The 25,877-nt window shown below is 46.3% G+C and overlaps 2 protein-coding genes across 4 annotated transcripts; one reads left to right on the top strand and one right to left on the bottom strand.

The window, feature by feature from the left end:
* Positions 1 to 1,044: 1,044 nt before the first annotated feature.
* PTAR1 (protein prenyltransferase alpha subunit repeat containing 1) lies at positions 1,045 to 8,282 on the bottom strand. Its single transcript, XM_061553659.1, has 7 exons — positions 8,157 to 8,282; positions 5,696 to 5,865; positions 5,314 to 5,380; positions 4,795 to 4,899; positions 4,381 to 4,600; positions 3,927 to 4,237; positions 1,045 to 3,412 (listed from the first exon to the last, which is right to left on the bottom strand). The coding sequence occupies exons 1-7, from the start codon at positions 8,246 to 8,248 to the stop codon at positions 3,043 to 3,045; spliced, it is 1,335 nt and encodes a 444-aa protein (XP_061409643.1). The 5' UTR covers positions 8,249 to 8,282; the 3' UTR covers positions 1,045 to 3,042.
* Positions 8,283 to 9,531: 1,249 nt separating this feature from the next.
* On the top strand, positions 9,532 to 25,489 carry FAN1 (FANCD2 and FANCI associated nuclease 1). 3 transcript variants are annotated; one of them, XM_061553656.1, is made up of 14 exons: positions 9,532 to 10,219; positions 10,733 to 12,090; positions 12,281 to 12,421; positions 12,869 to 13,076; positions 13,522 to 13,755; positions 14,850 to 14,981; positions 15,730 to 15,838; positions 16,732 to 16,851; positions 20,040 to 20,204; positions 20,475 to 20,673; positions 20,874 to 20,977; positions 21,975 to 22,169; positions 23,675 to 23,803; positions 24,271 to 25,489. In XM_061553656.1, the coding sequence occupies exons 1-14, from the start codon at positions 10,212 to 10,214 to the stop codon at positions 24,409 to 24,411; spliced, it is 3,243 nt and encodes a 1,080-aa protein (XP_061409640.1). In that variant the 5' UTR covers positions 9,532 to 10,211; the 3' UTR covers positions 24,412 to 25,489. The 3 variants fall into 3 exon arrangements, with proteins under 3 accessions (XP_061409640.1, XP_061409639.1, XP_061409641.1); XM_061553655.1 differs by having other exon boundaries at positions 10,730 to 12,090; XM_061553657.1 differs by lacking the exon at positions 13,522 to 13,755 and having other exon boundaries at positions 10,730 to 12,090.
* Positions 25,490 to 25,877: the final 388 nt, after the last annotated feature.

The raw sequence follows: 25,877 nt of genomic DNA, 5'->3' as shown, positions 1-25,877 counted from the left end.
ACAACGCACGGGAGTAAGTGGCATTCGGACACGTTTGGACAACCGGCGGTTGGCAACAGGTTACACTCATTGGATTGGTTTGGCGAATTATCACGTGTAGGCGTAACGCATCACAATACCACTCGTGAATCGAGTAACACCGATCAATCCCTGAATAACATCGGATTGTAGCAGTCATTTGTGTACAGCGACACCCACTGGTGAATGCTTAAACAAACAGTACAGTTACTTCGTGTTTCGAGGTCATACCCCGTGTTGGCATTTTAAACATGAAGGTCCAGCCATCAGCAGGTTGATTAAATTTCACCTGGACACAGATTAGCTAAAAAAAGCGTTCAAGCCGCCAAAAGCAGTGCCCGTATTCGAGACATTAACTGTCACCCACTGCTATGGATAGGTTTAGAAGTAATTTAGCACGCAAAAAAATCACCACCTTAACCATTAATACTGCGTTACGGAAGGTCATTAGATATCAGCACAGTAATCCTTGTTGAATAACTGGAATTCGCAGCTCTGACAGCTGTAATTTTTTATGCTTTCCATCAATATTTGAAAGCGTTAATACATTAGCTGTCCGTCTGTAAATGCTCACATGAAGGCCCTATATCAATATCGTACCTGAAAGTTATGCTCTGATTAGGGAGTTTCCCGACAGAAAACCTTCCAAATTGATAAAAGCAAAGCCCCAAAAACAACGCCAAAATAACTATTTGCAAATATACAAATACGTTTTCTCCCAAAGGCGACCCAACAGCATCAGTACTGCAAATACCTGGGAACACGTTTGAAAGTAATACATGCTTTGTTCCGTGTTTGGTTTAAAAATAGAATGTACTTTATTACCTGCATTTATGAAACAGGACATATCTTGTTTCACCAAATAAGCAATGAGTGTCCAACTGGTATTTTAATGTGTAAATTTGACTGCACAATTAACACAAGCATCTACTTAACACCCACAAGGCACAGACGAGTTTTTTTTTTATTCCAGGCAGTGTTCATGTAAGTAGAAATGATTGACGTGGTTTCAATAAAAGCAATGGATTCAGAGTTGCATACATTTATTGATGATAAATAATCTACGGACCACATCCAACCATACTTGTGAGTGCAGAATCGTAGTTTATACCGGTTTTAATCGAGTGAAGTAGAGATTCAGCAGCTGGTAAATTTCAAACGTAAGCATCGATAGTCTGCAGTGAACTTGCACTTCTCTTGCGTCTTCCGTTTGGGAGTTGTGAAAAACTTTTTACATGAGGAAAAACATTAAAATTAAGTGTTTTGCAAATGTATCTTCGGCAGTCCTACGGCTATATATTCCGGGTATTGATGCAGCAACGGCGCGTTTGTGTCAGAACGTCTAGCAGGCAAAATGGTTGATGGGCATAATTGTAATCATATAACACGTGCTTTCCAATGCAGCTCTAACAAGAAATGTTTTGTAAATGAAGAATGCGAGCAAACACTTGTGACAAACAGGGACATGTTGCATGCGACAGGCTCCACATGTCAGATCTGGAAAGCGTTGAATCCTGCCGATGATGTTCTTCACTAACCATGACCTGTTTGCCAATAGCAGGTAATTTAACATTTGCAAGTGTTGATTTGAGGCAGCCCTTTCAAAAGCCCCATCAGACTTTGCTGCCTGTACAGCATGGTTTTCAAACATGGAACACGATTTCATACAAGTACATACATTTGCACGTGTCAAAAGCCTGGACCAAAACATGTTAATATTATGACAAGATAATTAAGTCAAGATTCTAATTACATCTCCTTAAATATGCGCATGGTCAATGAAGAACGAAATCCAACGATTTGAAATTGTACAAACAGGCCACCCATCAGTGACTATTGTTAGACTGCTGCGGTTAAGCTACATATACAATAGTTTACAACTACTAAAGTGTGCATTTATTTCCTTGACAGTAGTGTCTTGAATCACGAACACAGGAAGACAGTCCAAGGAGGTAGCTAAACTCCACTATTGGGTCGAACTGCCCAATCTCACTTTCCACGGCCATGCAGCAAAAAAGAAATGAACTCCTGACACCTCTTTTGCATATTTTGACAGATTTCTGACAGTTGTATATTCTAATCTTCCAACACGAACCACATCCTTCAATTAAAATAAAACATGAAAGAATTAAACCAAAGTTGTTCGGTTGGATGTTTTTTTGATTGAGAACCAAGTAAATCTGTCCCCATTAAGAGCTATTGCAGGTCAAATTTGTTGATGGAGACATCAATACAAATCGAAAACACAAGACCATATCCTCCAATGCCATTTAAATGCATCAACTGTTCAGTGTTCTACAGTTGTGCTGATCAGTATGGATACCCATTTTGCAAATTTATATATCCTGATCATACAGCCGATTCAAGCGCAATTAGAATATATTTTTACCTTTTTTTTAAATCAAAGATAGTAACTCAGGACTTGAAGAAAGGGTCTCAAGAGATGCTGGCTCGCCACTCGTGAGTGGGCAGTAATCTCTCCTAATCTCATTTACCGGAGATGAGATTTTAAAATCTCACACCTGCACTAACGGCACACCACACACTCCCACAGCACGTACACTTGTTATGTAAACATAAAAATAACTTTACGTGAAAACATGACGCTGTGCGCATTTAAACCTAAACCTGTAAATAATTATTTTTTACACGAAGCACAATAGTCTGGATAGTACAATACTATACATCGTGGTATTTTGAATAACTTTAACATTCAGAAATATGCCCAATTGGGGTAATAAGGAGTAACAAACCACATGCAAAAAGTGCTGATGAAATATATCTGCGGCACACAGGTGGAGTTAAAAATGTGCCCAACTGACCTGATATTAATACGGACGTGTAACAACGTTAAAATGGAAGCTGTGCCACATTATATCATATCCTGTAAAAAACAAAGTGCACCGCGGGTGCTGAAAATATGCTTGTGTACCGTATTGTTTACATTCTGTTTAGGATTGTGGTGTTGTTTCTATCTACTCAGCAGCCAGTTTAAACCCCAGTTCCCGCACGGGACTGTAAGCATTACTGCTCGCCGACAGACTCGAGCCACCTGGTGTAGGCAGCAGCAGAGCGAGCCTGCAGCGAGCCCGGCGACTCCGCCAGGGCCCGCGCCGCAAACGACGCCTCGTCCTGCAAGCTGTACGGCCTCGGCTCGGCCTTCAGACGCTTCGAGCCCTGCCCGTTGGCACGCCCGCGAGTGTGCGAAACGCTCGGCGACCCGCCGTTTGCCACACTGCCGCTGCCATCGCCTGCGCCATCCTTGGCGTTTTCACTGTGGCTGCCGGTGCCTTCGTGTTGAGCGCCGCGTGTTTTATCCGGCACCCGTGTACCGCTGGGGCTGGACGACCCACCCTTGCCGTCATTCCGGTGCCACAGATGATACAAGAACCTCCTGCAAATAAAAAAAAAAACGTAGCACATCAACAGTGGGTAAGCGACGTTCATGTCATGTAGCGTCAACAGTCTTGAAGCTCTTGGCACGTGGAACAAAACTTCAGACGTCTTGCCGAAAAACACACAGTACGACTTGATAACACATCGCAGAACTACAATGCAATCTTTGCGCAGTATAACAACCGACCAATTCACGTCTACTGTGAAGACAAAATTGCCCAGAATGAGCCGATAGTCATATTCCTATGCAGGGTTGTGCTCCAATGGGCCATCACAAACACAATGGTGTTCACAGCGTTATGTGGTGGACAGGAGAGGGGACTGCTGCAAAAAAAACCCTCGCTGTACTACATTCCACACTTTCAAATACAGTACACGCAGACAGCAGGATGGAGTATCATCAAAAAGACCCACATGGCATGAGAAGGCCTTCATCTACCAGTAATGTACATCAATTGTGAGCGCGTAGATATTCAATAAAGGACCCCGTTCTAAGGAACTCCCTAAAGTACCTGTGAGACCACAGCGTCTCATGGCCAGGGTAAGCAAGGATGAGGTCGGTGCAGAGGTCGAATTCTCGATGGAGCAGCGTCGTCAGGGCCACCGTGTCGCTTTGTGGACCAGATTCTGCCAGGGCGGCCCCTGGGCCCTCGCCGGCCTGCTGCGCCGTCTCTGACAAGGGGCTCACACGGGTGGGGTCCCCGGCGCTGGAGGTGGCGGCGGCCAGCGAGTTCAGCAGGAACTGCCTGTAGTGAAAGCCGCTGTGATCCGAGACGTGCGTCCGTACCCAGGGCTCGGTGGCAGCGAGCTCAGTGAGCAGCGCCTGCTCAGTTACAAATGGAGCAAAGTTCACGGAATATTTTTACAACGAAAATTATTGCTGCCGAGCAGAGTGCTTGTTTGATAATATGCCAAGTTCTATTTGCCGCAAGTGCTAAAAGTGTGCAAGAGGTGGACGGCTCCTACCTTCACACTGCAGCGAGCCACGTTCTGCAGGACCCATATTCGGTGGGACCAGGCGTTGTAGTTGCTAGGGTAGCGCTCGGCGGCAGCGCGGCACACGCTCATCTCCCCCTGCACCAAGTGCCACACAGCCTCCGCTCGCGCCGCCGCAAACTCGTCGCCGTCATCTGCAGATGCTCGTGCCCGCTCCTGAGAGTTCAGCAATCTCTGTAATACCCATCGCCTGCCGGGAGAATTGTAACAATGCAGCGCAGTGAGGCGCGGCAGCTGTCGACGCACACCGTCAGCATGCAAGAAAGGATAAGGCGGTTTTTGAATTGGTATTCCCGAGCAGCGGGTAAGATGCTTGAGTTTACGATCGACTGGAAATGGAAATGTGCCGTCTGACGTTCACTGATCAATGTAAGCACGGCTAACCTGTGTATCCAGGTCTCCGGGCTCTTTGGGAATTTGGTGAGGGCTAGGCTGCCCAGACGAAGATCCTTCCTGGGCTCCAAGAGATTGGCTGCGATGAGTTCCTTTCTGGAAATACAGTATGTGGGGTTGAATTAGACATATGCATCACAAGAGGAGCATTACACCAAAGGCAACACATTACAATGGGAAAAAAAAAATCACACGGCTGTGCCTGGAATGACTATCAAGACTGTACATGTTCAGTGCGGCTAAAAAGTCCATAATAACATCACTCCTCTTGGCCCAATTACTAAAAAGTATTTTCCATTTCATCATGACATTATTTTAATTCCAATATATTCCTACCTATAAAATATTACTAAAATTTTGCACCATTTTAAACATTATGGCACACACATCACAAAAATGTTTGAGTGCACATAAAACTGTGCTGTCTTACAATAAAAAGCAAAGCAATCCGAAGCTCACAAAAACTGTCTATAACACATTCATTGATTGGTTATCACTGAGTGTCCTCACCGTACATTCCATGCTGTAGTGCAGTCAGGATTAAGAAGCAGCAGCGTGTGAGTCAGTTCAGCCAGGCCTACGGAGGATAAACAGGAAGATGTAAAAGCATTATGAGCAGCCCAACAGAGGAAATGGTAAAAACGAAACGTATATTAGAGTTGGGGGGAAATGCCTATACATGGGAATCTGCGAGAGCCACACTCCGCACCTCCGATGAGCACGGTTGGCTATATACGGTGCAAAAGAAGTTCAACATACATACATTCACCTCGAGGCAAATTCAGTTGTTTGCAATTGCTCAACAAAAACAGCTTAGAACAGCATATGGAAACCAAAAACAGTACTCTACGAGGTTAAAGCTCCACGGCTGAGCATGGGAAGCGCTGCTCACCGTCTTGATCTGGCCAAATCTTGCGCTGACGGAAGTGTACAAGTTGCCCGTGCACATGGGGCACCAAGAGCTTGATGCACCAGCTCTCCAGGCCCAGCTTGCTGCCCACCAGCACAACGGGACTGCGGTTGTAGCGAGCCTCCGAAACGGGGATCACGCCAATCTCATCACTGGAGTGACGGCGGTGGCGTCGGAGAAAAATACGAGAAATCACACACAAGCACAGAAAGGGCGATGGAGCATATTTAATGTGTGGAAATGCACCATATCATAATATATCACATGCAGGCACCCGTACACAGGTTTTAGTGTTGTAAACTGTGCTGTTAGTGAGCCCCTATTAAGGCTAGCAAAAGTTTTAGCAGTCCGATGTTACCATGCCGCCCTCGGCTACGAGACATGTAAATATTTATCTGTAAAAAATATTAATAAGCCTAAAATAAAAGATTCAAATTGTGGGTGTAATAATCTAATATTTATAATGTATACTACCCGTTTGAAAATTTTATATTTAGGCTAATGGAAGGAATGAGACAAAAAATATCATATATTATATATGAGAAAATTAAAACATGCCAAAACATTCCGTAATTTTGATCATCACATGCAGACATGTAATATAGACATGTTGCTTAAAATATAAATGGAAAATTTAGAAATCCCTGGTTAGTAAGTGTCCACAATTCCCACAAATTAACGTCTGTTATCAATACCCACCCTTGATTGACAACTGCAATAGGCTGGTAGGTGCTTTACTGACTCAATAAAAAAAATACCACCTCTGATGCAACCATGGTCCAAATTTGCTGAATCAGAAATTACTAGCAACGGCTAATTAGCAAAAACGATTTTCCCTGTGGGGGTTGACATCCCTGTAAACAAGACATACGCATCTCAGCAGGTCTATAAAACTCAAAACATGCGTTAAATCACGTAATGCCTCTTAGTTGTTACAAATTATGGGGTTGTTTATCTAAATTATTTTTTAAACATACATAGAGTTTACAACACTGGATGATATCTTTGAGCAGTTGTGCCTTCTACATAACGTGTAGATGCAGTGTTTTAAATAATAAAAGAATGTTTGGAATATGACCTAAATGACATGGGCAATGGCAAAACATGCACAAACGGCTACTGATGCGCCATTCATTTAAGCCCTAACACATCCTGTGACATGGCCAAAATTACATTTACGGTAGCGAGTGTAAGCACAGTGCGATTATTTCTGAGACGAGAAAAACTACTTGGCGGCACAAATGTGTTTACTTGTAAAATAAGAATAAACGTTTAACCACAAAACCCACGCATATGAACGGTTTTCGGCAATGCTTTCCAACATGCGTTTGTCGAGAATATCGGACAGCGGCTCTGCGGAAACCTTCGATCAATGGAACCGGATTTCTCCAAGTCCCTACCTAATATGTCACGCTTACTAATGAGCCTTTGTCTCTAGAATTATCACCTGGTTAAACAATTAACGTTACCTAAAATGTAAATGCCATGACATGGGCCCATTAAGAGGGTCGTTGTTTTTCCACCACTTTGGGCGAGGAGTTCGTGCATACACCCATCCGACCCGAGTTAGAAAGCGTTGGCAGTGTTAACTATAAAACCATTTCAAATTGTCACTGTTACATTTTAGTCCTACTCGAGCCGGAGGGCCTATACACCTGCGATGGCATTCCACGTTCTCATGGCAGGGCCAATTTTTTTATAAAATCTTCTGTATTTGCTACGCTTGTCGCGAATCGCTCTTCGATCTCGTTATTACATTTCCACGGCGGGCGACCTCTTTTGACCGCAAATCCGTCACCAGTCTCAAGCCCATCTAGCTGTGGAAAAGAGCTTCACGGCTCATCGGATTCCTCCAGCAGAAATATTCTGATATTCGCGGTCAACATGTTTCTTGTTAAGTCTTTGGTCACGCTGCGACAATGCAAAGTCAGACGCGGCATCGCAGCACAGACACGCGTACGAGTGAAACCCGCACGCACAAGGCGAGTTACGTAACAATAAGGGAATTAAAACAAAGAGTAAAAATAACTGGGCACGACCCAAGGAGACGGGGCGCGCACGCCTAAGAGCGTCGATTCCACTCCTCGCGACTGCCGCACGAAATAGGAATCGATTTCTTACAAAACATTGCATTCGAGTAAATGCACAATCCACGGTGGTTAAACGCTCTTCACGTACCGTGCCAACCACAATTACCACAGCGCAACATGCACGAACCGACCAAAACTCTTATCGAAACACGAAACCCATTCAACGTAAAAAGAGTCGTGGGAATCGATTCTCGTCGGCTTAACAAAACCACCCGATTCCAGAGAATCGATACAAACCCAGACCCTATCATCATCATCACAAGCGCCACGAACGACCAGCAGCGCGACATCAACAGCGACCACGCACGCGATTAAGTGAGGGGGGGGGGGGAAGGCGCGGGAGAGAGACGCACATGGCCGGGTTCTTGCGGAAAGCGTTGCCGATGTCTTTGAGGATTCTCCGCACCAAGTCGCGCGCCTCCGCCTCCTCCTCCGCCCCCGCCATCTTCACAGGCCGCTCGTGAAGTGAACCGCCGGGCCGTGACGTCACCGCGAGTGGGCGGGGATTGGGTGGAGGGGGCGTGGTCTCGTCAAAATGTGGGCGGGGCTTATGTAGAGTGGGCCCGGGGGACTCTTCGGCGAAGTGAGCGGGGGGCTCAAGTGTAGTGGGCGGGGCTTACAAGTATAGTGGGCGGGGCTTACAAGTATAGTGGGCGTGGCTCACAAGTATAGTGGGCGGGGCCAACATGTATAGTGGGCGTGGCACACAAGTGTAGTGGGCGGGGCCCAAGTGTAGTGGGCGTGGCTTGTAAGTATAGTGGGCGGGGCTTAAGTGTAGTGGGCGGGGCTTACACGTATAGTGGGCGGGGCCCACACGTATAGTGGGCGTGTCCCAAGGAGAGTAGGCGTGGTCTCATGTGAGTGGGCGGGGCCTCGATGAAATCATATTTTGTGAGTGATTCAGAGAATATGTATTTACTTGATGTTTAAGTGATTTGTTTACCTTTCATATACTCTGCACTCCTAAACGTGTTTTTGTATCGTTTGTTGTTGTAACGTTCTGACTCCGTGCGCCTCCTGGACATGTGCGAAAAATATCTTTATAGCTCTGCGGATTTCTACAGTTATAAAAATATACATTTATATACATTTTTAAATTATGACTTGTTTAAATACCAACGCAGTGTCACTCACTCGAGCTCTTGACGCTTGCTGGTGACGTCTCCGCTGTGGGCGGGGGGGTGGGGGCGTGGTGGTGGAGGGGGGGGTGACATGACGTCATAGCCAGCAGCGGCACGCGGCATCATCAGCGCGCGACGTGAAACTCGCGCCAAAAAAATACCGGCAACATCAGAAGCAGTCGGAACGCAGCACCGCCTCATCATCATCAGCAGCATTGCTCTGCTCTGTATCATCATCAGCACTGCTCTGTCTCATCATCAGCAGCACTGCTCTGCTCTGCTCTGTATCATCATCAGCACTGCTCTGTCTCATCATCAGCAGCACCGCCTCATCATCATCAGCAGCACTGCTCTGTCTCATCATCATCAGCAGCACCGCCTCATCATCATCAGCAGCACTGCTCTGCTCTGCTTTGTATCATCAGCACTGCTCTGTCTCATCATCATCAGCACTGCCTAATCATCAGCAGCAGCACTCTGCCTCATCATCATCAGCACTGCTCTGTCTCATCATCATCAGCACTGCTCTGTCTCATCATCATCAGCACTCTTGTCTCATCATCAGCACTCTGCATCATCAGCACTCTGCATCATCATCATCAGCACTGCCCTGTCTCATCATCAGCACTGCCCTGTCTCATCATCATCAGCACTGCCCTGTCTCATCATCATCAGCAGCACTGCCCTGCCTCATCATCATCAGCACTCTGACTCATCATCAGCACTCTGTCTCATCAGCACTGCTCGGTCTCATCAGCGGCACGCGCCAATTAATCATCAGTACTGATCTACATAATCATCAGCACGCGCTGTAATACGACACAAGCAGACTGCATGTCACTCATCATCAGCGCGCCGCAATCAATGATGGGCACGCGCCAATGAACAAGAGAATCATCATCAGCACTGCTCTGCATCATCATCATCATCAGCACTTCCCTGTCTCATCAGCACTGCTCTGTATCATCAGCACTGCTCTGTGTCATCAGCACTGCTCTGTGTCATCATCAGCACTGCTCTGTGTCATCATCAGCACTGCCTGTCTCATCAGCACTGCTCTGTGTCATCAGCACTGCTCTGTATCATCAGCACTGCTCTGTGTCATCATCAGCAGCACTGCTCTGTCTCATCATCAGCACTGCTCTGTATCATCATCAGCAGCTCCGTCTCATCATCAGCACTGCTCTGTCTCATCATCAGCACTGCCCTGCTCATCATCATCAGCTGCAGGTGACCTCGCCCGCAGCTGGAGTTGGGATCCCCACGCCGTCTCGGCCAGACACGGCGATGCCAAAGTACGCTGCCGGGTTAAAAGCGCTAAGTTTGTCTTGAGCAAGGGCTGTTGTTTTTGTTTAACATCTGTAGTGCCAGCAAACCACCGGCCCACGCACCCCCGTCTCGCATGCCCTGCCAACCCATACCGTGTTTACCCCGTAGTCTTGTACAGGGAAATTGAGTTTTCAGGTCCATATGGCGTTACAGCCGTTTCAATACAGGCAAAATATTTTTTTGGTCTCTATTTGTGTTTCTCCCTTGTGATGGGACTTTGTAGTAGGGATGAACGTGGAGATTTATAAGGGCACGGGGTGACCAGTAAGGTCTGAATTGGTCTGTAATAAGGTAGGGGCACTGATAAGGTGTTGACAGGCATGGGATGGCAGTGACCACCGTTGCACAAACGGTGTCATTGTAGTCCATAACAAAGGGGATGGGGGGGGGTAGATCGTGTAAATATAAATGTGTCAATGACAAATCTAGTGGCGACTGCACAGATTGACCATGCTGTAATTGCTAATGTCGCTCAGCAGAGGCAAGAAGCGCAAAGCCGCTGGAACTTCGTCACAGGCTGGATCCATACTCGCCTTCTTCCGACCCCGCTCGCCTCCCAAGCAGTTGTGCCAGGCCTCGGGCTCTGAACAAAGCCCCAACAGAGGGGGCAACGGTGGGGAAAGCACTGGACGAAAGACCAAGCGAGCCAGGAATGATAACCATGCTTTGGCAAGGTCGCCAAATCACCCAAGACATGAGGATGATGAGTTACAGAATCCGGATTTGGACTCCTGCAGATTTGAGACGCACAAGACACCTGGAACCGCAGAGCGAGGCAATGGCAGCGTGCAGGAAACGCACACGGTGCCACTTGCTGCAAAGCCACACATGAGTCCATACTTCAAGCGGACAGAGGCTGGGCACGAGAGAGAAGAGAGCCAAGGAGCTGCCCATAGGAGGAGTCTGTCCTCCAAGCTGTCTCGGACATTCCTGAGAAGTGGAAGCTCGTCAAAAAGAAGTGTTTGTATAAGGCTGTTTGATGATGATGGAGATGTTGATGCTGGCAAATGGTTGGGAGAGACTGAGGTGGAGCCTGAAGGTCAGCCCAGTGGATCACAGAAAGAAAACGTGAAGGTGGCAGTCGTATGCCATAGGGAGCAATCCCTGGGATCTGGAAAAAGAAGTGACCCCGAAGATGCCTGCATTGACTTAACGGCATCAGACCGTGAATGCAAAATAATGAAGCAGTCGTCCAAACTGAGACGTAGTACAAGGAAGACGATCAATCGCTTCAAAGAAACACTGCCTCCTCAGGGTAAAGAAGTGGCTGCTCGTGGCTCGCTAGCTATTATACCTGGAAAAGATGCGTCCGAGCCCATCGAGCTTAGGGAGCCACTGCAAAATTCAGAGACAAAACAAGAAAGTGGGAGAGGAGAGGCAGGCTCGGCAGCCAAGATTAGGCAAGTGACAAATAACAAGGGCATCGCGGATGATTGCAAATTAGTACGCACACCCTCTTTGAGGAAGCAGCCTTCGGCAACAGCTCCTTTGGGTACAAAGGCATCGCGAGTGTCTTGTCAAAGCGGGCCCGGTGTCACAAACTTGCCCAAGGCCACCAATGGCAATAAAGCGAATCAGACGTCGAATGAACGTCGATCTCGGCCGTCCGCTGAGAAGGCAGCCCACACGTGGGGAGAGGAGGAGCCTGAGGAGGGCGAGCTGGGCGAGGATGACTGCGAGGACGACGGTGTGTCTGCAGACGTGGGGGATGGGCGCCCCGATTTATACCTCGAGAACTTCCTGACGGTGCTCCGCACCGTGATGAGTCACGAACACGACCGGGTGCTCTTCAACAACGAAGACATGGCCATCATCGACAAATTCCATTCCCTCTCAGGTGTCGTAGCGCCCTGCGTCACACACGAGGTTAATCGCTTTCTTGGGTAAATCTCAGGAAATATTTTAAATAATGTGATTGGGTGCTTCCGCAAGATTGTTATTGCAGCTTCGCGATTGTGCTCTATGGTACGGTTTGTAACAACTTAGTTCTTATACGCGGGCTATACGCATGATCTTTGTTGTTGCAGAAGCTGCCCAGAAGTTGTACGTGCGTCTGTTCCAGAGGAAGGTGCGCTGGCTGCCCACGGTCACACTCAAGTATGCGCGCATCGCGGCCGACCTCACGGCTGCCCTGGACGAGCTGATAAGCTCGGAGCTCCTGCAGTCCGGTCAGTGCCCTGCAAACCAGGATCCTGCGTCCAGACCGCACATGACCGAGCCACGCGGCATTCTGATTAATTTATAGAGAATGCAGTGTGCTTCATAATAATAGTTGATAAGACTTTAAGTACAAATTGTATTGCACCATTCTAATCGCGGCAAGACGTATAATCTGCCAGTAGGTAGTAATGTTGCGATGTGGTTTTACCAACTTAAGCAATTTGTGAGTATTTTTTTCTAAAATGGACCATGACGCTGGCACACGTGGCCTACTCTTAAATGGATTGTGTAGGATGGATGAATAAATTTGGGTTAGCAACAACTTAGGGAGGTTTACATCTAGAAGTGGATAGATCATGGCTAATAATGATGATTTTGCTACTAGGCAATCATTGGTGCAATAATTAATGACTGAGCACCGAAATTAATTGTTATTTTTTAATCCTGTTTGACAGAATCTGAGCTGACGGACGTAAGTGAAGCTCTGTCCGTGCTGCCGGCACCCGAGTTGAGGTTGGTGGCGCGGTCCTTTCACGTTGCCGTCGCCGGTGGCGTCCACAGACAGCAGCTGGTGGAGGCACTAGCACGACTCGCACGCCAGCGCTCCGTCCTCAGCCTCATGGGCGCACGTGGCACGGACGCCAACCCGGCCGTTCTGCGCAGGTTCCTGCCCCAACAACGGCTCACCACTCTAACATTTTACAACGGACCCATGCCGGGGCTGTGCCGAGCCAGCCTGGCACGGTTCGGGAGGTGCCAGGTTGTTTTGCTACAGCAGAAGCAGAACCGTGCCGCTGATGTCACACGTAAAAGAAAAGGAGTCGAGTCACGTGTGTTGATTACGCACTGACTGACGTCACACGCATTGAGTGTGTCATTAGCCTCGTCCCAGGCCCTCCTTGCCCCCAAAACAGATCCAATCACACACCTTCCTTTAAAAATATGAACTCCTCCATTTCACCCACATGTGCACGCTTGTTCTACTTGTTGTGCAGCGTCTTGAGATGCAGTTGCATTCAGACGATTGCACAAAACCCAAACTGTGATTGTACACGTTTTTTGGCGAGCGTTGTTTTCACGCGTTGCGTCCCTTGCGTGCGATCGCCAGGGCCCGCGAGCGGCTGGGCCGCTGCGTGCGTGTGCGCCGGGCCCTGCGGGCCGTGTTCTCGCGCGCGATGCTCCTCTTCTCGCCGGCTGAGTCCCCGGACGAGGAAGACGCGGCGAGCGGCGGCCAGGGCTCGCTGCTCACCGTGCTCATGGTCGGCATGGCGCGTCTGCGCTTCCCGGCGTACACCGTGCGCCGCCAGACCCACATCTTCCCCAGCCGCGACGCCCTCCTCAGGCACGGCTCGGTCACAGTCGGTCAATGTATTATTATTATTATTGCTATGCTAAACACCACAAAATCTCGAGAGTTAAAACAAAACAAAGGGGATTTGGTTATTGAATGGAATGATGGTGTCTTGTTTAATCAGAGATCAGTTGTTGACCATGCAGTAGCTTTAAGGTCGAGCAGAAGGAGCAATGACCAGGCGTGGTAGTGTTAATGGCATTGATTAAGAAAATGGCATTGATTATGGTAATCAATTCCATTTTCTTAAAGGCCTTTTCTCCTGATTAATTTTGTTACGTGTTTTGGGAGTGTGGGGGGGGGGGGGGGGGGTTGTATCCGTAGTTAAATCATGAGCCTGTCTGCTTATATTAGGTTTTAGAATTGCGTGAGTTCCTTGCTTTTAGTGCAGTGCATCGCCTTGCGACCTCTGCGTGAAACGCGCTTCATACGTATAAATTATTATTAATTGCAATGATCACCAATCCACTGTGAAAGCAGATTAGTGTGATCAGCAGGCCGAGTATGCAGACTGCATTATTAGAGGCTCGTCCTGGAAATCCTTGATAATCTACATTTACATTAAGATACCCCAAACCAGCCTCATTGGCAGAATTTACAATCCACTTTCGATTGAGACTCATTTTTATTGCATCATCTTCACAAATCTGGCTGTAAAATTAACTTTTTGCATCCACTTAACCTGCCTACTCTGAACAAAGCCTAGTTTTCAGACAACGGAATTTTGTGGGTCATCAAGTTTTTAAGGACACCCCTCATTTGTCTGGGAATAAAGGGTGACCACCATGCATATAACAGGTGGCCATAGAGCTGCAGGATTATGTGGTGGGCAGTAGAGGGCAGAGGGATAGTGCAATATTTATTGTTTTATATTTCTGTTGTCCCACATCTTCTGTCTGCCTTTGCCAACCTGCACTGACCAGTGTAGAAGCGATCAAATAACCCCCACGACGCACACGATGTGGGGAGGCCCTCTAGTAAAGCCATGTCAGTCTGCGTGTGGCTCCATTGCCCTTGCTGCATCAGAACCTATCACACTTGCTGCTGCTCTTTCTCTCTTATTTGGCCATTGCCCCTGGTCACAGGTATGAGACCGCCTCGCATAGCCTCAACGAGATGGATCATGCGATGAGCAGCAACAAACTGGAGGATGCATGCAGCCTGTACCGGACCGCCCGTGCCATCTGGGACGAGATGAAGCGGAGCTTGGATTTCAGGTAGTGTGTTGATGCCAGCCGGCTGGCGGCTGGGTTTTGCCTGCGGGGATGAGCAACTGCCAGATCCCCGGTTCACAAACGTATATCAAAATCATCATCACGTCTAATTCACCCTCCACTGAACAATGCTCTTAAAAACTACTCTTTAGGGATAGACGTTGCGAGTGCTGCTTACCCTATTTTCACCACCAGTGAGTCACTGGATTACGATTCCAGATCTTGATTAAAATTATTAACCGATTATTTTTTGTCTCGTGTGTTTTATATTTTAAAAATGTTGTTGTCACGTTCAGACACTTTTGTGTGCTCTATTAACCTCAATATTATCATCATCATCCATGGTCAATCAACTTCTAGATGAAAGCCTCCCCAAACCACTACTTTTGTCTAAATATAGCAAGAAAATTTCCATTTAATTTTGTATAAATCGTAAGTAATTGATTCACCCTTGCGCGATTCGGTGCACATATCATTAGTAATATAATAAATAATACTCGATGCATTGTTGCTGATACCGCAGTGATATTCTCTGTCAAATGGTTTTCATGTCTTTGCGAACTACTGCATCTCTTGCAAGAGCTGTAATTTGGAACTGGTTTTATGTTTCCTCCATGTAAATGTGTGCCCTGCACAAAACACAACTGCCAACGCTGCTACGCGGCTTCTCTTTCGGGAGCCGTTTAATCGGCTCCCCTGATTTCCATTTTGCGTTCGCTTAGACGCTTGTTCTCATTTCTGTGGGCGGCAGTCACGAGGAGGCGCTGCCCTTGCACCTGCGCTGCATGTCGGCCGGCTGGGCCTACACACGCATGATGTCACGTGGGGTGGAGATCCTACAGCGACTGCAGCTCTACCCGGTGTGTGTGTGGACCCCACCCTCTCCCCAGAGCTCCCACTGAGGCGGCAGCCACACCACCCTCCCTTACCACTGCAACAGGAATGGGCCGGACACTACCCACAACAGCTTCATTTCATACGGCCCCAAGCCGCATCAGGCAAAGTGATTGACCCGCAAATTATATATTTCAATCACTAATTGAGTACTGGTGATATGATCAGGCAAACCAGGGTGCGCCGGGTGGGATGTGAGCAGGATGGAGGAAGGCTGGTTATTGAGACAGGCATTGGAATAGTCTCCACGAGTCCGGCGACAAAGGAGAAGGACATGCTTATTATTTTTTATATTATTATTGGATAATGCTGAGGTGTGTATGTTAGTGTGTGACCTGCTAAAACGGATTAAAAAATCCTATTCAGCTCCCCAGGAATTGAAAGGCCCTCCACCCCTGCTCTAAAACGTTGTCATTTGTTTCCATGAACGCTGGCACACAGACAAAAATCACAGCTTACCACGAGGTCTCACAGCCCATGGGAAATTATTACTGTAAATGAGAAACAGCATTTTAACCAAGATGAAGACAGGTGTAAGCCAATAACCAAATAACTTTGAATGTGCCCGACATGATCAGGGTGGGGCCTGGGTAGTGCTTAGGTGGGTGACCAACATACGTAAACAGATCGTCTATTGCAACTATGAGTGCCAAATGGCATCATTGGTGGTTTAAGCAAGAACAGCAATGGTTAATCAAGATTTTGGGAAACAGTATCTTTAGTATCTCTTTCCTCGGCTGCTATGAACAGGGAGGCATTACAATGAAGAGACGGAGATCTCTCCGCCTATCTGTATTTTGCAGGGAGCACGTTTGACAGACGTAAAACAAATCAATCCTGCGGTACTGCATGCTAACAGGAGGCGGTCGAGCAGCTGCACTCGCTGTTGTCGCAGCAGACGTACTGCATTCAGCGCCGTGGATCCTGGTGGGACCGCCTGGCACTGAACCTGCAGCACCACCTCAAAGACACGCCAAAAGTACGTAAGCGTCACCTCGCCAGGGAGGCTCGATGTTCGTCTGGCTTACTATGATTTGTCGGTCACACTATGCAACCTGTTTGAGGTCGTCTCCCCTGCAGATTCGTATTGACTATCCATGCGGAAAGTTCTTGAATTTAATTATGATTCTCACTCTGTGATGCATCCATGAAATTGTGCAGCTAGGAATTTATGACTATGAAAATTATTTGTGTAGTTTCCATTTTTGCCAATGGAGGAAATGAGCAATAGTAAGACAGATGTGATAAACATTATAGCGATAACTTGACTTTTTTCCACTTGACTTTCGTCGCTTCGCTCTTTCGGCCGTTTTCAATTATGACCACATTTCAAATTTCGTCCACGCGGATTTCCTCTTGAGTCCGATTCCATCCCAAACCTTTCACGACGTTCGCGCCACGTGCCGTCTTTTTCGTTCAGTCATTGAATAGACGTCGTTCAGTGAGCATTTATTATATTTGTCTTTATTCATATATTATTAATATTGTACTTTTTCCGTGATTTTACTGTAAACAATTCATAGTTATTTTTGTGAAAACTGTATAATACTACGGTGTTCCTAGTTATTTTCGTGATCATAAAACACGTGTACAGTATTCATACTGTGCTTATTTTTGTGATTAATGTCAAATACTTATTTTTGTGCTTTAATATATTCATAATAATGGGTCCTACGTGTAGTGATAGTAAAGCTAAAATAACCCATGAGGTTCTCAATTTGCAAGAAAAGCTTGACATAGTCAAACTTAATAAGCAAGGCTAAATAAAGGCTCTGCTTTAGCATTCGTCCATTTTTGACATTCGTAGATGCTCTGGTCCCTAACCAGACGAAAGTGCGAGGTATTCCTGTTGAAACATGAAAAAAATGATAAAATATTAATATAATAAAACAATACAATTGTGTACCCCTCATGACAATTTAATCTTGGGAAATTAATCATCACCATAATAATTGTCATCAATCTCAAGGCACTAAAAGAGTTTTGGCTTTAAAACCCCACGCATGGCAAACACACAAATCCAAAAGCACATCATCACAATCGGCATCAACTATGAATGCGTCCTGCATTGGAAGCATTCCCTTGATAAGATATCACCTTCGTATGGAACTGTCCTGCAATGTTTGTGTAAATCACAAACACAAAAACAACACACCCTGCAAGTCAGCACTCCGCACACACTCTCGTCTCAGATTTCATTAACCACCTGCAGGCTGCTCTTCAATAAATGTAAGGGTATAATAGCGCTTGGTTGCGGAATGTACGAGTGGTATTTTTTTATATTTGTTTAGCAATTCCACACAGGGCAGTTGGGTGTATTGTTACCTCTAGGCAAACCTGACAGTGCAAATAGAAATTATGCCCAAATGTTACGTGGTGCTGGTTGCCCAGAATCCAATTAATTTTCTGCTTGTTTTACACGCTGTGGTTTTCTAAAACATGACTTCTTTAATACAAATACAAATTTTTTTCCCCGCTGGGCTTTTAGTTATTAAGGTTTCCATTTACACACTCAGCAGAGGAAGTGAATATCAAAGTGTTGAGTCGCGAAACGGCACAGACGCCTTGGTGTTGGAACAGTACACATCGGGTATATTTTTAATACAATTTAATTTGGAAATCTAACGAATCAGCACTTTGTTGATTTAATGTATTGCTACAATCAAAGTAGAGCTGATGTAAATAAAAGTTTGCATGTGGAGGTTTTGAATGCTGCTGAATCCAATGTGATAGCATACACAACAAAAATAATAGCATTTACAAAACAATTTCTAATTTTGGACAACCCAGTTTTTTGGGAGTGGTTTTGAACCTTTTCATTTTAAAATATAATCCTGTGAATGTTTGCAACTTAAGAGCTTTCTGCTGTAGCCAATAAAAAGCGAAGCCCACTTCCAGTTACAGTGTTTAACATAACCTGCGTATAAATTTACCAAATCATCTGGAATATGCTCGATGTCATGAGATCTTGGAAGCCAAGCAGAATCGAACCTGAATAGCGCTTGGATGGATGACTACCCTGGATAGACCAGGTGGTCATAAGATTTGTGGAGCTCCAACGATGGGCAGTAGAGGTTAGTGCACCAAAATGTACTGCTCTACTCAGGGACTCTACTTATGAACATTCCACTTACAAACTTTCAGAGATATGAACAAACTGCCCGTATCGTCTTGGTTCTTTCGGTAAAGTCACATAGAACCCAGCTTAAATATACGCTGCCAAGCTTGGTGGTGTTCATTCAGACGCTGTCTTTCCGACAGACCTGTTCCTCACCTGAGGACGTCTGCTTGCGTTGTGGCCGAAACGTCATGAGAATTGTATTTTATTATGTTTTATTTTTATTATTTTATTATTTCCCTTCTACGTGACTTTACCGAAAGAACCAAGAAGATGAATCCCTGCAGTCACGAAAGCTTTAAATCGAAAATTAAACTGCCCGTATGTCCAGTTGCTTGTTCGGACCGAGAGTCGTAATTTTAACCACCGCGCAATAGATGGGGGTGGTGACATCTACATCTGCAGGACATGAACCAATGGCATATATAGCAAATTATACAACTTTTAAAGCCATTACCCATGTTTATTGTACATGCCATACCACGTTTGGAATCGACAGGAGTAAAGTTGGACTTACAAACAAATCGACTTACGAACAAACCTCTGGAACCTAACTCGTTCATAAGTTGAGGAGTACACTTACGTTTTTTCACATCTGTGCTCCCTGCCTTCACCAACCTGCACTGATCAAGACGTGGTTAAATGACCATCACTAAACGCACATGCCTGAGGATGTCCTCATTGAGCAGTTTATTGATGAAAGGGCTGTACACATTCATAAAATGTTCCTTACCAACAGAGATGAGCAATGCTCCTCGCTCCGGTGAGCAGGTAGACAATAACTGATGCATAATACAAATAACTAATTTGCCTGTAACGGAGCTTTTCTGCAAAAAAGAAACATTTATTAGTAGCACTGGAAAAATAAAAAGTAACGTTTTGGGCAATGGCCCCACTTCACATCAGAGATATGCTTGTGCACCGCTGCTAATGGAATATCACAATTTTTCTTAAATTTTCCCCAAACCATGCTGTTGGCACAAGCACCTCTGCTGTGCCATCGCACTCATACATGAGCCCGACTGCCGCGTCCCGTCTGTCGCGCGCAGGCCATTGAGGCCATCCGGCAGGGGCTGACGGACCCGTATGTGCGCACGGGACAGAGGCTCGCGCTGCACCAGCGCGCCGTGCGTATCCGCGAGTCCCCGAGCTGCAAGGCTCTGCGCCACCTGCTGCGGGACCTTCCCACCGTCGAGTACGACGAGGCGCCCAAAGTGAGGACGCGCTCGCAGCGCCACCGAGTTGCCGCACTCCGCAAGTCGGCTCCCTTGGCATGGCACCCGAGTGGTGGTTATTGTTTGGCTGGTTTTGTATTGTCGAGCAGTAAAAGAGATGATTTCTCATTCGTTCAATCATATCTATAGAATTGTATCTCCCTTGGACATTCGCTGACCCAAGCTTGAGGTGTGTGACTCGCAGAGCAATTAACACGATGTCACGACACGTGACGGCCCTGTGGCTCTTGATTCTTCGCTCCGTGGCAGGTGACGATCCGTGGCAAGGCGTGTCCCCAGACGGGCATGGGCAAGTCGGTATTCTTGCGGGAGGAAGAGGAAGAAGCCATGGAGGTGGAGGTTGCGGGTGGGAGCAGAGACGGAGTGGGCGCCACCACCACCACCACGATCATGTGCTCTGTGGAGGAACTGGCCCTCGCCCACTACCGCTCACAGGACTTTGATCAAGGTGTGAGCTTGCGCTCATGATAAGCAGTGCAACAATGTTATTCTCCATGGAGACCCACTGGGTGTTTGGCGATTGTATCCATATCTATCAATGGACACACAACGAGTTCCATTTCTCTCAATGGAGACGAGTGTAGGGTCGGTGTGTCCACTTTTCTCAATGGAAACCTAGCGAGCGTTGTGTGTGTGTGTGTGGAACAGGGCTGCACGGCGAGGGTGCCACGTTCTGCACGCTGTTTGGCCTGCTGCTGTGGGACGTCATTTTCTCGGACACTGTCCCTGACGTATTCCTCAACCCCTACCAGGTGTGAGCGTCAAGGTCGAAGTGGCTCATTGCACAAATATCCATCACAGGTGGAAAATGCAGCAGAGTTTGTGTGTGCACCTGGGACAGTTATTAAAAGGACTGGCATCAAAATGATGAAATTAAGAGGCGGATGAAAAAACGTTGGTCTGCTTTTGGAAAGTTGAACTTGATCATGAAACACATATCAATGTGCCTAAAGAAGAGAGTTTTTAATTGGCGGGTATTACTGTCTAGTGATATTGATCAGATACATGGGAATTCATGATTTTATTTTACAAAAACTGAAAAGTGGGAGACATGGATTAAAAAACACATGCAGGTTTAGGACATAATTTTGACTAAGGAAGTGGGCTTGGGCAGGACACGCCACTAGAAGGGCTGATGGCTGCTGGGAAAGATGAGTGAGGAAGTAGCAGCTAAGAGAGAGAATGTGCTGGAGAGGATATGCAGCCATGAAGTCAGCTCATGTGGATACCCGGTGAATTGTCAAATCACAGGACTGGGAAAACCAACAACCGCTTGGGGAGGCCTTCATCCAAAAATGGATTGATCTTAACGATGGCTGATGACCCTCCAATAAAAATAATAATTTAATGTGCATCATGAGAGGCCTCCTTTGCCAGTACTAAAATATAATAGGGTTTTTCCCCTTTTTTCTGGCGACAAAACTGAAACCTTTTGCAAGGAATCATGTTTACATTACTTGATGTGAACGCTACCGGAAGCCTACTGGGGTGGAGTTGGGTGGCGATTGATGACCATGTCATCACTCATCGTTGCCATGTCATGCTGGCTAGTTTACCACATTTTGGATGCCCAGTGTTTACTCTTTCAGAATAGCTGCCGATTAATCGGTTTGGAAAAATAATTTAATATCCTTTAAGTATAATAGACTAAACTTTTTTCCTGGAGCACTCAGTGCTCTGGGTTGGTAAAGCCCAATGTGGATAAGAGAACTCCCCATAAATCTCTTGTATGCGGCGGTGGCGGGAAAGGGCTTCCCACTGGACTTGTACACGGACGGCTTCTACGAGAACCGGCGCGAGCTGCTGGACGAGCGGCTGGCACAGCTACGCGGGGCGACGGGCGCAGAGCTGCAGGAGTTCGTGGTGGCGGCGTGGACGGCCCACGAGGGAGAGGCGTGCGGCCTCGTCTCGTGGGAGCGCCTCATGACCCTCAGCCAGGCCACGGTAACGCGTCGCGAGCAGCCCCATGGAGGGCCTGTCGTGCGCTCAAGCCAATTCACGAGGATGGCGTCACAGCTGTGCGATAGAACGCCACCAGCGAAGGCGTACAATCACCTCTCGGTTATCTGGGCTAATGGAGGTGGGATAGCCCGGATACAATGAAAATGCAGATAATGCAAAACGTGTAAATGAGGCTATAGAAGCGTATTGTTTATATACGTAGAATCGATTTATTTTCCAAGTTTGCGGTAATGTCGGGACTATTACTGAACCTCCACGAGCAAGGAGCAGCGAATATGAGAACGAATACGAGAACCATCGTACGCTTCATCTGCAAACATGATGGCCACGGGTTATTGACTTAACCGAGGTTTTTGGAGACTGAAGTCTGGCACTAGAACAACCGCCGATTACATAACACTATGAAACACAATTTTTGTTCTTGGGTAGTAAGTGTTATTTCGTAATTGCTTATGCCAATAAAGTACAGACAATGGCTATTATTCCCCGCAAACTTTGCTTTTGTGACCAGGACAGTGATATTTTGAAATGTACCTATTTTCAATGCAAATTTGTGTCTTTTCGTTCACATGAAGTCAGAAAAAAACAACATATGAATCAAAATTTGCATGTATATATACTAAAGTAATACAAAAATAACGACAAAAGATTTAGAAGTGAGTGGTTTTTCGAGATTGTTCCTCCCCACAGAGAACTCGGTCCGCTGTGGCCAGTCCCGCCTGTGGCAGTGCACTTTGGTGTCTAAATCTTTTGTAGTAATGTGTTACTTTAGCATAAATCCATGTTAATTTTGATTCATGTTGTTTTATTCTGACTTTGTGAACGAAAAAACACAAATTTGCCCGTTTTCTCATTGAAAATAGGTAAATTTCAAAACATCACTGTCCTGGTCACAAAAGCAGAGTTTGTGGGGAATAATAGCCATTTCCTGTACTTTTGAGGAATAAGCAATTAGGAAATAACGCTTACTGCCCAGGAACAAAAAACTAATTTGTTAGTGTAATCATCACGTGCCACCTTGGCAATTTGTGTGTAATTACATAAGATGCAGGCAAGCTTCTGTTTCATTGGCAAATAAAATTAATTATAAACAATTGGCTCGGTCAGTCCAAAGGCTTTCTGTATCAATGTTTTACAGCAGCATTCCTTTAAAGTGGCAATGTCTGGACCAGTTTTAACTTTCCAAGTCTCATCAGCTGGGTATAACTTACCTCGGCCGCCCATTCTTTTGGGGTTGATAGAAACAGCACTGCTGTGGAAGTTAAGTGGTTGTCCCAAGGAAAGTCTTGTCCCTGCCATAAGAACGTGACATTTGCACCACTAGAGCTATCAGGAAACGAATGCTGCACCAATTTCCAATGGGAAACCGAAACATCACTTCATTATAGTTCTATTGTATTCAAAACTGAAATTCATAACTTTCAACATTAATACAGGTGGTTTACTGCATGTTCCGATTTTGAGCAATCCGGTCTATTGTTGTGCAGAGCCTCGTGGCGAGCCTGGGCGGGCATCTCCTGGCTGGTGTTTGTGAGCGTCTTGCCAAGAACCTGCGACACAACCGTGGTGGCCTCCCAGATCTGGTGGTGTGGAGCAGCCAAACCCTGCAGTGCAAGGTGAGAAGTCCTCGCTGGGAGCCGCAGTCACCGCATCACAACACCAGTTCACCAAAAGCTCTCCGGCATGGTTTTGGGTTATCGGGTGTTGCTCCACATGCCGGCAGCTTCTTCAGAAGCGTCAAGTAACTTGAGAACCCGGTTTGATCACAGGTGGAATTAATCCATACTCAAAGCCAAAATCAAGTGGCAGCTCAGTAGTCCTACAGGGTATTATCTTCCAAGCTACCCAGCCACCTATCTCATGTATGCATTACACTGTGTACACTTGCTTGTATCACAGATACCAAGTACAGGCCCAAAGACCCAAAGTGCCAAGCGGCCAGCAACAAACAGCACTACATTACCCGTTTTAGCACTGTGGTCACTTTACATTTCTTTACCCGAATAACATACAGGCAACTTTCGGATCAGCACCACCTTGACAGTTGTATTTCCTCTTTTCCCCTTGCCCACCCTGTGTGCAGCTGGTGGAGGTGAAGGGGCCCAGTGATCGGTTGTCCCAGAAGCAGCTCCTGTGGCTGCACGAGCTCATGCAGCTGGGCGCACAGGTGGAAGTGTGCCACGTAACCGCTTATGGAGCCAGGGCTGCCAGACTGGAAAACTAACGTGGCCTTAGACGATTTCTCATACCTTGTTTCCATTCGTATTGGGAACCAACCTGTGCTGACCCAGGAAGATCTCAATCTGTGGCCATCCTGCTATTTATGTCCGTGTTCCATGAACTCACTCCCACTGCTCCACCTCGCATCTCCTCCCAGGAAGTTGACCTAAGTGACATCACAATACACTCTTTGCTTCTGTGATGACCCCGTGAAATCACTACTGTGTTCCATGGTTGGGCAACTCGGTTCTGATCCCAATTAAGATCGGTGTGGCATGAGCATGCCTGTTTCAGGAATGCGAGCTTTGGGGAAAGCCTGTTCGCATGGTTCCTGTAGTCTATGCAAATGAGGTATTGGTGGTCTCTGCTTTGGAGTGTTCCCTTTGGTGCCAGCTGTATCTTGTGATTTTTAAGTCCGGTGCCTTGAACAGACTTACACCCATCATAAACGAACTTTGTCCTCAACATTTAGCGACCAATGATCCACCATTCCACGTCTTAGCACAAGATGTGTGCAACGTACATTAAATTACACCTGAATGTAGATTTGCACGTCTATATTCAGGTAAGACTGGATCATGAGGACTTGCCTGTACATGATAAAATAATGGGTTTCTTCCAGGTGGTTGCCTTTACAGCAAGATCCATTTGGCTTATTCATTTTTTTACAAAAAAAATTAAATTCAGCTTAGCATAGGTCAGAGTAATAATACAGGAGTGAGTTTACTGCCAGTGAACTAGCAACACATAATCTGCAAATTGCAAGGGTTACATTTCAGAATAGATGCACTACCTCTAAGATCATGTTTGCGCCTCTCATATGGAGTTTAATTCAACATCCAAAAATATTCTTATACAGTGCCATGAGAAGTGTTAACTGTGCAACCCTTGTGTTTTACTATTCAAGCTCAGGGTGAACAAAATATTTCAAGCGAAATTTAACCTGTGTGGGTTATTAAATGTTGATCCAACTCTAATTTCGCATTTGACAAGCTGTGCTTTCAGACTAATTATGCTTTTTTTGAGTGCAAAATTGTCAAATCGTGAATGTAAAAATAAGTCGAATAAACGCACTAAAATTATTCTGGTTTTGTCATGTTGATTTTTTGGCGAACTTGGAACTGAAAACGCAAGCCATGTGGTAAACCAGTGCACGTTAAGACTTTCCTCAAAGGCTACGTTGGTGACAAAACTCCACACGTTGAGTCCGTGCGCTTAGAACTGCATGGATATTTCCTTGTTACATTCTTTATTATATTTGGGATACAGGTTGTCCAAAAAGCCCAAAGCAGCGACAAAATAAAAACAACACAACAGCAACAACGGCGAAAAGACAGTGATAGGATGTCTTCCATTTCTATGATGGAACTAATCAAGCGGAGCGGTTAAAGTGCGAACACAAGTCACAGCACTTGCATACAGCGAGTCCGTCTTGTAATTTGGGAGCCGAAGTGGATTTCAGTTTACCGC

Source organism: Lethenteron reissneri, chromosome 18 (genome assembly GCF_015708825.2).
Source record: "Lethenteron reissneri isolate LAM-NWPU_2019-01 chromosome 18, ASM1570882v1, whole genome shotgun sequence".
Classification (NCBI taxonomy): Eukaryota; Metazoa; Chordata; class Hyperoartia; order Petromyzontiformes; family Petromyzontidae; genus Lethenteron; species Lethenteron reissneri.
Note: the sequence above shows the minus strand (reverse complement) of the source record. Positions and strands in the feature narration are given on the sequence as shown.